At 39.9% G+C, this 12,926-nt stretch overlaps 1 protein-coding gene across 7 annotated transcripts in view; it reads left to right on the forward strand.

The window, feature by feature from the left end:
• The window catches only part of ARMC8 (armadillo repeat containing 8), a 105,751-nt gene that overhangs the window by 81,985 nt on the left and 10,840 nt on the right, over window positions 1–12,926 (forward strand). For all 7 annotated transcript variants that reach the window (XR_005719729.1, XM_040233452.1, XM_040233489.1 and 4 more), the window contains 5 exons: window positions 1,325–1,411; window positions 3,678–3,770; window positions 6,062–6,211; window positions 7,610–7,705; window positions 11,480–11,575. Coding sequence is in view for 6 of the 7 variants with exons in the window: in XM_040233452.1 (XP_040089386.1) it covers window positions 1,325–1,411; window positions 3,678–3,770; window positions 6,062–6,211; window positions 7,610–7,705; window positions 11,480–11,575 (522 nt within the window). In the remaining variant the exon portion in view is untranslated. The remainder of the gene's footprint in view (window positions 1–1,324; window positions 1,412–3,677; window positions 3,771–6,061; window positions 6,212–7,609; window positions 7,706–11,479; window positions 11,576–12,926) is intronic.

The raw sequence follows: 12,926 nt of genomic DNA on the forward strand, positions 1-12,926 counted from the left end.
AGATTGGCCAGCCTAGTATATGAGATTTGATCTTTATCACCCAGCTAACTATTCACAGGAGACTTAAAACACAGTATTTTAGGAGAATTGCTTTGATTTTGTAATTCTTGTTTGTTCTTAACATGGGAACTTCAGACTTGATTTAGCTGAAGAAAGCAGATAATCATTTAACTCTCTGAATTTTTTCTTTTTTTTAATGATCCATTTCCATTTTGTGTAATTAGAACTCCTAGGATTCCTTTTGGGGTCATAAGCCTGATCCTGGTCTGATTCCAAGTGCAAAGGATTTCTTTGAAGTGGATATAGCATATAACTGGTGGTGCTTATGAAGGCTTCTCTCTTTGAATCTAGAAGGAAGGGGTTCTGATAATAACTAATGGCAATTAACCTTTGTCATCAGGCTGTGTTGTCTTCTCTGAGTTCAGCAGGAGTCCACGATAGTTTGCTGTATAACTTGTATGAGTCTGATATTGTGCCTGATAGCAATTATGGCAAGGAGTTACCTTTTTTAAAACCTTATTTTTATGTAGCCATTACTGTGTGATAGTTTCTGCTCTAAAATCTTCTTATATATTAATTTTCATACAAATCCCTGAAGCAGACTCTGTTATTATCCTCATTTTACAGGCAAGAAATTCATAAACTTATTAGGTAATTGAACTGAAATTTGCATTCAGGCATTCTGCATTCTTATTTCCATGCTATGCCACTTCCCTTATTCAGCAAATGACATGTAATCTTAAATATTCACATCAAGGAAGTGTTGTGAAGTCTCAGAGAGGTTAAGAAATGTGCTTAAGTTCACACGTCTAATAAGTGGAGGAGTGACGGTTGGAACCAGGACTATGTGATTCCAGTCCTGAGAACCAATTCTTCACCTTGCTCTTCCTATGTCGTAGTCTGATCCATCCACATTCCTGTTCAGACGGGTCCTTCCAGAAGCAATGGAAAGGCTCAGGCCCTTGGGCAGTTCTGTGGTTTCATAAATGCCTGATGTGGTGGAATCAATTGGGTTAACTTGCCTCAGAGCAATTCTCTGATCTTCAGACTTTTTGCATAGAGCACCCCATCCCTGACTCGTGTCTATCTCCTTTTCCATGTAGCAATGAGCTGTAGTTCTCCAGCAAGACAGACCTGAGGGCCCTAGTCGGTCATAATGACAGCACTAGGTGAAGTCTCACTCAGTGTCAGATGGATCTTTCCTCTCTCTCCAAGATGAGAAATCAGATTAAAAGATAAATTGTTTTTGTTCTCATTTATTCTGATGATCTTACCTGCACGATTGCAAACTATTAATAGTATCCTTTTTTTTTTAATTCCATAGGTTTTACAAAATGCACCAGATGAAATCCTAGTAGTAGCATCGTCCATGCTGTGTAATCTCCTTCTTGAATTTTCTCCAAGCAAAGAGGTTAGTGTTGATTTTCTCTTCCTAGATGACTTTTGCCCAGTCTAGAGCTTAGTTAAATAATTTTCACTGTAGTTGACATTAAAATTTGAGGCTTGGGATTTAACACTAATTTAACAATTCACTAATTCTGAATTGTTTGGGTGTTGGGTGTGGGGGGGGCATTAAATTAATTTTAAAATATAGTTGTCATTCTCTGTGATCCCTTCTCTGCCTGGCATATGCAGTTTATTTTAAAGATATTATAGATTATAGTCAATCTGAACTGTCTAAAATTGTAAATATAGAAAATAATTACACAAGTAATAGACTGTTTTCAAATTATATTTACTAAAGAATAAATTAAGACCCAATTTTGTAAACCAAGATTACATGGCACTGCATGGAGATAACTGCTGGCACTGAAAAGTAGTCTTTTTTTTTTAAGCTTTATTTTGAAAAGTAGTCTTTTTAATGTTAATGTTACTTATTTAGGGAGGGTTTACATTTGGGATTTTTTTCCCCCCTTATATGCATTTTATAAATTGTTTTTATGATAGAGAAATAAACTTTAATAAAGGGAAGAGGCTACCTGATAGAATTAGTTTTACAGTGGTAAAATGCCTCTGGTCTGCCTAGTCACGAGCTAGGTTTGGACACCATCCGTTATTAAGTGCGTTTAGTGTCCCATTTTGGTGAATTTCTTTTCTGCACTGTAATGCTTCAGGCTTTCAACTGGTATTTAGGAAGACATTAGTAACGAAGTGGTGGTTCAAAGACTGTCATTCAGCAAGCGGAAATCTTGGGACAAAGTGGGAGAGACTGGTAGTTGTTCTGAAAGAAGGGGAGGCAGGATAGGACACCAGAGCGCCTGTCTCTGCTGAGGATGATGTGGTTGCAGTCAGTGTGACACTTTTAATCATCCTGAACAGCTACCTTCAGAATATTTAGGATGTAGCTAGAAAGGAAGGTAGATGGGCTCTGGTGTAGAGTCATTAACATGATTAATTTTTTAGTATTAAAAGTAAACTGGATTCTTAACTGGAAGGGAAGGAAATGGTATAAGCATTTATTGGGCTAGTTGACACAATTGGAATATGGACTAGTTTCAATAAAAGTACTGTTTTACTGTCAGTTTTTCTGAATTTGGTAACTGTTCTATGGTTATCTAAGAGCATATCCTTGTTCTTAGGAAATACTCATTGAGGTATTCAGGGTAAAGTGGCATGATGTTTTCATTCTACTTTTAAATGGTTCAGAAAAAGGATAAATAATGTGAATATGGGTGTGTAGAATGCGAGACATAATGATAAAACAAATATGGCAGCATGTTAAAAATTGGTGAGTCTGGGAAAAGAATATATGGAAGTTCCTTAAATTGGTCTTTCTACCTTATAAGTTTAAATTTATTTTAAAATAAAAAGTTTTTTTTAACTGTACAGTTTGTACTAGTAAAGTGTATTTTTCTTCAAAAATATCATCTTGAAAGGCACTGACCTTTGTCTTGGTATGCAAGTCTGAATTGCTTAAGACATTTCTAGAACCCAGTTCAAAAATAAACCTTTCAAGCATTCGTTGGTGATGGTAAATCAGTCCTCTAAGGTCTGAATTTTTTAGAAACTATCAAAACCTATTTTCAGCCAAATATCATAAATAAAGCAAGTCGTCAGACTAACACATGCTATTTTAGGTATTAAAATGTATCACATTTAATACCTAAAATATTTGACTATTTATACCTATACTTGACTATAAAAGTACAAGACTATTTTGCTTGTATAATTGATAGGTAGTCCTGAAAATAATTCCAAAAGCTGAATTCTGCAGCACATTGATGAATAAGATTAACAGTTTGGAAGGAAGTTAGTTCTGTTCTAAACCAACCGTGTCGCTCCATAGTCACAGTTTGTGGAGAACACTGGGCCACATGCTGCAACAGAGCAGGGAGTGGCTGTCTCAGAGGAGGGCAGGGAGAGTGCGGAACTAGGTGACAGACTGCACGGGCAAGAGCGGACGCACACAGAAGGAGGATGTCTCCTGAGTCAGCACTGGGGAAGAGGGAGACGACAGGCTTTACTTTGGCTTTTGGGTCTGTGACAGAGTCATTGTCCCTACACTTACCCTTCTCAAGGTGATTTTTGTAACCACCTCACTCCCTGCCTTGTGAAGGCTGCTTGAAATTGGTAAGAGGAGGAAAGAAATCGTAGGCAGAGTGCCAGGCTGTGTATATTATATACACTTCATTTACAAACCTGACTTTAAAACTGTTTTTTCTCCTTTCCAATCACAGCCAATTTTAGAATCAGGAGCTGTAGAGCTACTTTGTGGACTAACCCAAAGTGAAAATCCTGCTTTACGAGTGAATGGAATTTGGGCTTTAATGGTATGTTTCACAAAGAGGAGAAAGCAGTTACTGAAGTTAAAACTAAAGAATGTTTTATTTGGAATGTCTGAAATTATCTTTTTTAAAAATCTTAACTCTTTTGGCTCAGTTTTCTAAAGACTTAGGACCTAAAAGATTTCATTCACCTTTCAGATTTGAGTATAAGCAAGTTTCTTGGCCACTGTGTTCCTTGGTTCTCCTATTTATTAAGAAAAGTAGAATTTGGGGGAAAAAGTTTTCCTCATCATGAACTCATTGATATCTGTGTAGAGCTATGTACTTTACAGGGTGGTTTTGTGTCTCCTTTAAAACGTCTTTGTGAAGTAAGCTAGAGTATACATATTTTACAGATGAGAAAACTAAGCAGAGTGGTTGAACAGCTTGCGCAAGGTAAGAGAGTTAGGGTGTACATGCTCAATCATTTCTTAGCAGTTTCTAGTGAATAACTTGTAATAATCTGAATTCTAAAACTGTGTAACTATGAAGTCAGAAAACCATTTTTCATTAAAATTTTTTCAAATCTATTGAAATTGAAAATAAACCATAATTCTACATGAATTTTTTAAACATAATTATAGCAGTTATAATTCAATCCAATATGCCAGAAACTAACCTAAGAGTTTATATTTGCTATCTGTAATTTTTATTTTACGTTATATTGGTATAGATCCACCTTACAATTGAGAAATAGAATTTAGAGGGTAAATGAATCATCAATACATGCTAGAAACAGGTTCTGGGCCTGTCCCCGGCCCATGTTCATCCTCTGGTACTGTGCTGTGTCTGCTGTCTTTTCACCCAAATTTTGGGATGGAAATAATTGTCTTTCAGGAAAGCACTGAGTGTATCAGATTCAGTTCTTTTTCTTCTTAACTTAACAGCTTTTGGACTTCTCTTTCTTGAAACTCCCAGGAATTTTTTTCCCCTTCACTTTGTACTCAGCCTCCTTTTCAAGCTTTTTCTCAGGAGACGTTCCCCCAAGTTTCATTTCCCGGTTTCCACTTCCCTTTACACTATAGTTTCAGGGACTTCATCTGCTCTTATGGTTTCAGCTCCCCGCACAGAAGAGATTGCTTTGGAATATGCATATCCAGATAGAATTGTTCCCTTTCCCGGGTTGTCACTTCAATGGCTAATGGGACTTCATTTGAGGGCTCTCTGACAAGTACAGTTTTAATGCTGAAAACTAAACTTACCCCACTCTTCAAATTCATATTAACTGTCTTACTCTCATCAATCTCCTTATTACCAGTTGTTATGTTCTCGTTCACAGAATATAAAACCTTGGAATTCTCTTTGGCCTGGGTTTCTTGACACCTAACCCAGTACTCTTTTTGCTCTGACATGTTGCCTGTATTCGGAATTTCATCTTTCATATGTCTTAGATCCTTAATTTCAAAAAGTTCCTGGAGGGCAATACCCACATGTTATATTAAGTGTCTAGTTTACAAGAGATTTTTAAACCAGAAGTTGATTTATGAATTATTTGGAATTTGCCTTTTTTTTTTTCCTTCAGACTTGTTGTTATAGCTTCAGGTTAAGCTAGGGTAATCTATAATATGTCCAGAAAGGAGAAAAAGGAGCAAAATAGCTCCTGGCCATCTGGGGCTGCTGGTCTTGGGTACATCTCCACCCCCGAGAACCTCCTGCATGGTATGGCCAACCATATCAGCAGTAACAGAGAACTGTGAATGCAGTAGGTGGTTTGTGCCAGTAAAGTTAACAAAACCCACTGTTTATTTTCACGCATGATAGAGGAGTAGCTTTAAGTCTTTCTCAAAGTACTTGTCACAGTATAGTTGTTAGCAGTCATTTTGTTATTGAAGAACACAGACAGCAACTTGATAGCCAGAAGGGTATTCTCGAAAATAATAACCAAGCTCATAGATACAGAGAACAGATTGGTGGTTCCAAAGGTGGGGGTGGGGGTGGGAGAAATGGGTGAACTGTTTTGTTTTTACAGTTTAAATAAATTGAACTAAATAAATGAAATTTTAAAAATTATAATAGTAGATTTTGTATTTATTTGAGAAATCTTAAGACATGAAAATGCCATGTCAGAAAGTGGTCGTATTTCTCATTGAGGAGTATGTATAGGAGTGACAGTTAACTTTTCTCTTGACAGACAGAATTATAGATGATAAACAAGAATTAGAAAAACAATATGACTTATCCTTAAGGATTTTCTGCAGATTCTGTTTATACTTTGAAAATTATCAGAATTACTATTAAAATATAATTTAATAAAGTAAATGTAGATGTGATTCTTCAAACTTCTTTAATCCTTCCAGAATATGGCATTTCAGGCTGAACAAAAAATAAAAGCAGATATTTTGCGAAGCTTGAGTACTGAACAGCTCTTCCGGTTATTATCAGATTCAGATTTGAATGTGCTGATGAAGACATTGGGACTTCTTAGAAACCTACTCTCTACTCGCCCTGTAAGTAAAATTACCCCAGTTTCCAAATTAACTAGCCTGGCATATATATTACAGAGCACTGCCCTGCCTCTCTGCTCCCATCAACATCTGCCCAGAACTTATGATCGAAGGCGTGCCCCTTGTCAGAGAAGCCAGAGCTGATAGTTAGGCCTGTCACCTTCCTAGGCGTTCTGGAGCTGCTTCACCATGTGGCCTCCACTCCTGCACTGCCTGTCCTGTCTCCCCTTCTTGGTCCTACGTGCTAGATGGGAGCCTGCCTCTGTTGCTTTATTCTGACTTTGTTTGCCAGCCAGAATGGGTTTTCTCATCTGCCTAAATCACTTCTCTCTGGGGCCTGAGCTTCTGTCCTTTGAGAGACTCCTCAGTGCCATCTCCTTGCCCACATTGACTGGACTGACCTCTAGAGGTGTCAGCCTGGATGGAGAGCAGTGGGCATATGTCAGAGCAGGAGAGGCTGAGCCTTGTTGTGGGGTCTTTCTTGCTGTTCTCTAATGTTCCCTAAGCAGCAGGGTCAGTGGCAAATAAACATGGGTGGTTCCCTTCTGCATGCATCACTTGTGTTCAGAGTCCTTTCTGTACATTTGTGCCCCAAAAGAGTATTAGTAAATCTACACCATATTTTCCAAATCCCTGGCTTCTCCCCCTCCCCCATCCATTTTTTAGCTTCCTTTCTATTTAGTATCTTTGGCCTCAAGAATCCTCAGTGATTGCAGTTCTGTATTGTCAGGCCAAGTCTCTGCTATCTTCATCTTGAAGTCATCAACAGCAAAAAATTGAAGGCAAAATATAGCTTCACAACATAATACAGGCACACCTTGGAGATGCTGCTGGTTTTGGTTTCCAGATCACTGCAATAAAACAAGTCACAAGAACTTTTTTGATTTCCCAGTGCATATAAAAGTTACATTTACACTGCACTATAGTCTGTTAAGCATGTAATAAGCATTATGTCTTAAAAGGAAAATGTATTTTTAACACGGCCTAATTTAAAAATAATGCTGTTGGGAAAATGGCACCGATAGACTTGCTCCACACGGTTACCACAAACCTTCAAATTTTTTTTTTTATTAAAAAAAAAAAAAAAACAACCACAATATATCAGCAGCATGCAATAAATTGACTTGAATTTGAGCAAACTGGGAGATAGTGGAGGACAGAGAAGCCTGGAATGCTGCAGTCCGTGAGCTTGCAAAGAGTTGGACACAACTTAATGACTGAACAGCAACAACATACTTGTAAACATGGTTCTGTGGCCTCTGGTCCTATACTCATGGTGTTCTCTTTGAAGCAATTGTGTACTGCACTGTATTGTCTAACTTTTGGAAGCCTTCTGTTCTTTCCTATTGTCTTCTTCTTTGTTCTCCAGATGATAATTGTGGACTTCCTATTGTTTTGCAGCACATAGATAAAATAATGAGTACTCATGGGAAGCAAATTATGCAAGCTGTCACCCTTATTTTGGAAGGGGAGCATAGCATTGAAGTCAAAGAGCAGGTATGTGCTCCCTTTTTTTTTTTTGAGGAATATCTTTTGAGTGTGAGTAGCAAGAGGAATGGTAGTTAGGAACCTCCTGAGTCACTCTGTTGGACAAGACGGTGCTGAGTTCAGAAGTGCTGTAGACACAGGAAGGGTCTGAAGGAGAAGGCCCTCCACCATCCCTGAAACTCTTTTCAAGAATTCTTCCTCCTGGAATGGAAGAAGACACGAGCAGAGTCTGTAGTTTTACCCTCTGTGTCATGCACTATATATACTCTGTCACTATGGGGATGGACACTTCTGACCATCTTAGAGTGAATCCTTTTCCCAGGATTCACATTTCTAGCCCTCCTTATCACTATGATCTGAACCAAATTCCTGCAACTTCCTGATGAAAAACCCCTTATGCTGAAGACATCTTTTATTTCTTTACTCTTATACATCTCTCTTCCTTATTTCTTTCCTATACTCCTTCTTTCTGTTGTGTTTCAATAGGGCAAGTTTAGGACAGACATAAAAGTATAGAGGCTGAATTTCAATAAGGATGTTCAATAAGGATGTTCATTAGAGAACAGTTTGGGAATTACTTTTCTTCTCTAGTTCCTGGGGTTTATTACAAGACTTTTAACATAGTATATATGACATTTTATCATAAAGGAAAAAGTCACCTGCACACATATTTTTAACACAAGATCTGAGATAATGGTAATGTTCAACTTTCTGACTTAAATGTTGGCTCTATGGGCGTGTTCATTTCACAGTTCATTGAGCTGTACACTTACATGTATGGGAGAAACTTGCCCAAGATCATCTGTGGAGAGTTGGACCCAAAGTCTAACTGCAGGGCCCACGTCCTTACCCTCTGTGTTCCTGAGTTAAAGCAATTCATCAGGCTTCAGAAGAGCACTCCAGGAGGCAAGAGTAGTAGGACTTGGGAGCTTTGTTGGAATTTGTGAGCAAAGAAGGTGATAGATTTGACAAAGTGATTTTAGGCAAACATTTTAGGTGATTCTTATTGAAATTCAGTAGTGAACAACTATGTTTTTTGATGAACAAAATTTGAACACAGAAAAACTATGATCTTGTAGGCATCACTGAAGTTAGGGTAAATGAGATTCATTTCTAGAACACAATAAAGAAGACGCAGTGGTCAAAATAAACTATTCTACATGGAGAGCATAGAAATTTGTCTGTAAAGACAGCTCACATAGAATTCCACTAACTTGAAAAGCGAAGCAAGGTAGAAAGGTGAGGCAAGATTCAGATAGGGGCAAAAGAAAAGACCAACAACAATAAGGCTTTTTGGTAGAATCCAGTGATACCCGCTCAAACAGGTTTGGGTAATGGGAAGTGTGGGTGACTATGGGGAGGCTTAAACTGCCTGCTTTTTAGGTAGAAGTTTAATTCTTCTCAAAAGAATCAAAGATACATTCTCTTTTTCTATTTTATTGAGGTATATGAATATACAACAAGGTACATATATTTAAAGCATACAGTGTGATAAGTTGACATATGTATATGGCATGAAACAATCACTGTGATCAAGATAGTGAACATATCTATCTGTCCTTAAAACAGGGACACAAGAAGTGTTCCGTTCTAACCACTCCTATTGAGCATCATCCTAAAACTGCATTATCCATTTCAAGGGTTTAGCACACTGTTTCTACAAAGGGCAAGGTAAATATTTTAAGTTGGCAGGCTATACAGTCTCTGTAGCAACTTCTTAACTGCGATGTTGTAACCTGAAATCAGGTATAAACAATATGTAAGCAAGTAGATGTGGCTGTCTTCCAGTAAAACTTGATTTACCAAAACAGGTATTGGGTTGGGTTGGATTCAGCCTACAGGCCATAATTTGCCAATTATTACTCTGTATCATTGATTTCCAGTTGTTCACATGAAAGCATGTGTGTGTGTGTGTTGCTTTTCTCTCTGCTCCCTAGCTCATGTGTTAAATTGGCTTGGCCCAAGAACTAAATTAGTCTCTTTAAGATTTGGTTTCTTGTCTCCATCAGAATACTCAGTAGGAGTGTGTGGGCTTGAGAGCAGAACTGTAGCTCACTGTGCCATACTGGACAAGCCTGAGGATGCGTGGGTGTATTCTAACCTGCAAGAAGGGGAATCACTTGCCTATCTTGCTGGCCTAGTCTATTCTGAGGGTTGTTTCCTGAAATCCTCCCTTCTATCCCTTGTCCTAGTAGGTAAGAAATAGGTAGTTCTTCCCTAGGTGAATCTGAATTCTTGTCCATAGTTAGAGTCCAATCCTGTTTTTCCTCTTTGCTGTCTCCTCAGTCCTGAAAAATTCAAGGGTGTTGTGCCTGTCAGCACTTCTGACAGGCTCACCATGTACCAGGTCACTGAATCTAACTTCTTCCTCAGGTCATCTCTCTCCCACTTGTGGGTCATATCAGGGTCTCCTCATTATGATCTAAGCACCCTGGAATAATAGTCCCCCAGTGCCTTGGACCATAAATGGTCCATTTTCTGTTTCCTGTGTCCTAGGGACAACCTCAGTACTCACTCCTTAACAATCTATACACTGTGGTGTTGTTAACCCAGGAAAAATAAGACCATATACCCTTTAAGATATTTGAGGGTCTGGGCCATAGGAAGAAAACATCCTCCTCAATTAGCTATAACCTGTAAGCTTAACTAACTAAAGTCTAGCAAAGAAAAAGGTTAAAATTGGAGAAAATATATTTGAATTCAAATCCCATGCCCACCTCTAGTCACTTTTCCTTGAGTGATTCCTTACTGTGCTCGTGGACTTGGTGTCACTTCCTCCAAGAAACCCTTCCCTGGCCCTTCCCTGCCCTTGTGTTATCACACAGATGGACTTAGAGCTTTCTCAGTTCTGTTTTCACTTCAGTTGCACCACAGTGAAATGTAATTGTGTGTTTGCCTTTGGAGTTAGGGAGTGTGTCCTGTTCCTATCTCAGCCTGTTGCTCAGTAGAGTGGGCAGAGTTCAGGCACATTACAGGTGCTCGGCCAGTATTTGTGGAATAGCTGGGGCTGGCACTGGCTCACTATCCCTGCCACAGGCTCTTCACCTTTACCTTAATCCCTGCCACCTGCTGGTCTGGCTGTGAGGATGTAACAGCTGACAAGAGCAGGCTCTTTTTCCAGTACCAGGGTGGGCACTGTCCTCAAGAGTGCCAGCTGGCACAGGCTCCCTCCACCCTCCACATTAGGCCAACCTGGACCAGCTCCTGCATACATTTCGCTTCTCTTTCTGTTCCCTCTGGTAGGGTTTCAAAAAGTCAAGAGGTCCTCATCTCATGAGGCTAATGGACAGGGTCAGGTCTTTATTTAGAAGGTCATGGGCTTGGAAACAAGTAGCGTCTAGGAGGAGGGGTGGGGGAGTTATAACACCTACGAAGCTTCTACTCAAGAGACTACCACTTTGAAGAAACCGTATGGGTTAGTAGGAAGATTGCCTCTTAAAAATGAAATTTTCAAGAACATAATAATAAATTACATTTACCCTTTGATTTTTGTGATAATATGGCCGTGGCTGCCTTTGCCTAGCAGTGATGGCTTACGCTCAGAAAGAAGCCTCTGAAGCATTTGGGTTCTTGTCTACCTAAGGCAGACTTTTCTTAGGTGTGGTTACTTTTTTGGGCAGTGACGTTAGGGGATAAGAAATCAGGGCATTCAGAGGGGAACATGTACTGCATGTGAGAATCGGGAACATGTACTGCAGGTGGGAAATTGCCCAGGTTCTTGAAGGAGGTTGAGTCTGGGGACTTCAGAACTTTCCTGACTTCCCGCCCTTTGTTCTTTTCCAGACACTGTGCATCTTAGCCAACATAGCAGATGGGACAACAGCAAAAGAACTTATTATGACCAATGATGACATCCTGCAGAAAATCAAGTATTATATGGTAGGCCTCTGTGCCTTGCATGACTCCACTAGCTGCACATTAGAAGGCGAGGACAGGTGGTGCTGCTAGCGCAAAACAATGTGCAGAAATTAAAGAATAGACGCCTCTGTAACCAATTCCAGATATCCTCTTCCATCCTGAAAACTGGAACAACACTAATCCCTTGAGACTCGTACCACTGGGCAGTGTTGCCACTCGTCACCCCATTTTTCACCCTGTCATCTGATTGCACCCTTCTTACTCAGTGAAGAACTTGGGCCCTTGGCCTTCTCTCAGCACCCCTAATCCTATCTTCCCTCTCAAAGCTTCAGTCCTGTGCAGATGAACCCTCTAGTCTCTGGTACCTCTGGCTCTTACTCTTTGACCAGTTTGCTTTCAATCATAATCTGCTACCTACCTGTAGACTATGTACTGCCAAAGCCTTACCTGGGATCTTGTCATCACCAGAAACTGCCCCTTGCCAGAATCTGGAAGTTAGACATGCTTCCTCTCTTCATTCTGTCAGTGTCTCCTAGGGAAACCCTAACTGTGGATGAACCTGTCTTCTCTTTGCCTGCATGGCAGAGTTAACAACTATAGAGAAAGGCGCAAAACCAGACGGGCTGGTTTCTTGTTAAATGCACACCCGCGTGTGCACTCAGCACTGCTCAGTGTCCCCCCTCTGCTTCTCCAGCGTGCTGGCACCTCCAGTCTCCACAAGAATAGGCTCTTACCTTCTCATTCTTTAGACCCCACCTTCTCTTTCCCTCATCACTCCTAGGGGTGACCTCACCTTTTGTTTTATGAAGGAAATAGAAGCCAAAGTCCTTCAATGGTTGCCTATTACACCTTGAATAAAATCCATCCTTCCCCTACCTTTTGCTGCCTGTGAAGTCCTGCATGACCTGGCTCATCTGTGCCCCCAGCTCCTTTCTTTCCCCTCATAGCTTTGTTCACTAGTGTGAACAAAGTTTGCTCACACTAGTGAACAAAGGTTCACTTTTTGTTCTTCAGAGAGGCCATGCATGTTCTTTCCTGCCTTGGGACCATCACACATGCCTGCCCCTCTGCCTGGAGCACTCTTCTCTCCATTCCTTCATGGGGTTCCTTCTCACCTGTTGGATCTTAGCTCAGCTGACACTTCCTCCTGGACTCTTGTCTGCGCAGGTTATTCTTTGTTACTGCATCCTATTCCCTTCGGAGCACTTAGCTCAATTATCACCCCTTATAGTTGTTTGTTAGTGAACCTAGTGAGCATAAGCTTCACAAGGGCAAGGATTATGTCAGTTCTGTGTACAATTGTATATCTATCACCTTGTACAGTGCCTAGCCTTTAAGTATATGCTTGGTAAGTGTTTGATGAATAGAAAAG

This window comes from Oryx dammah, unplaced genomic scaffold, assembly GCF_014754425.2.
Source record: "Oryx dammah isolate SB20612 unplaced genomic scaffold, SCBI_Odam_1.1 HiC_scaffold_2, whole genome shotgun sequence".
NCBI lineage: Eukaryota > Metazoa > Chordata > Mammalia > Artiodactyla > Bovidae > Oryx > Oryx dammah.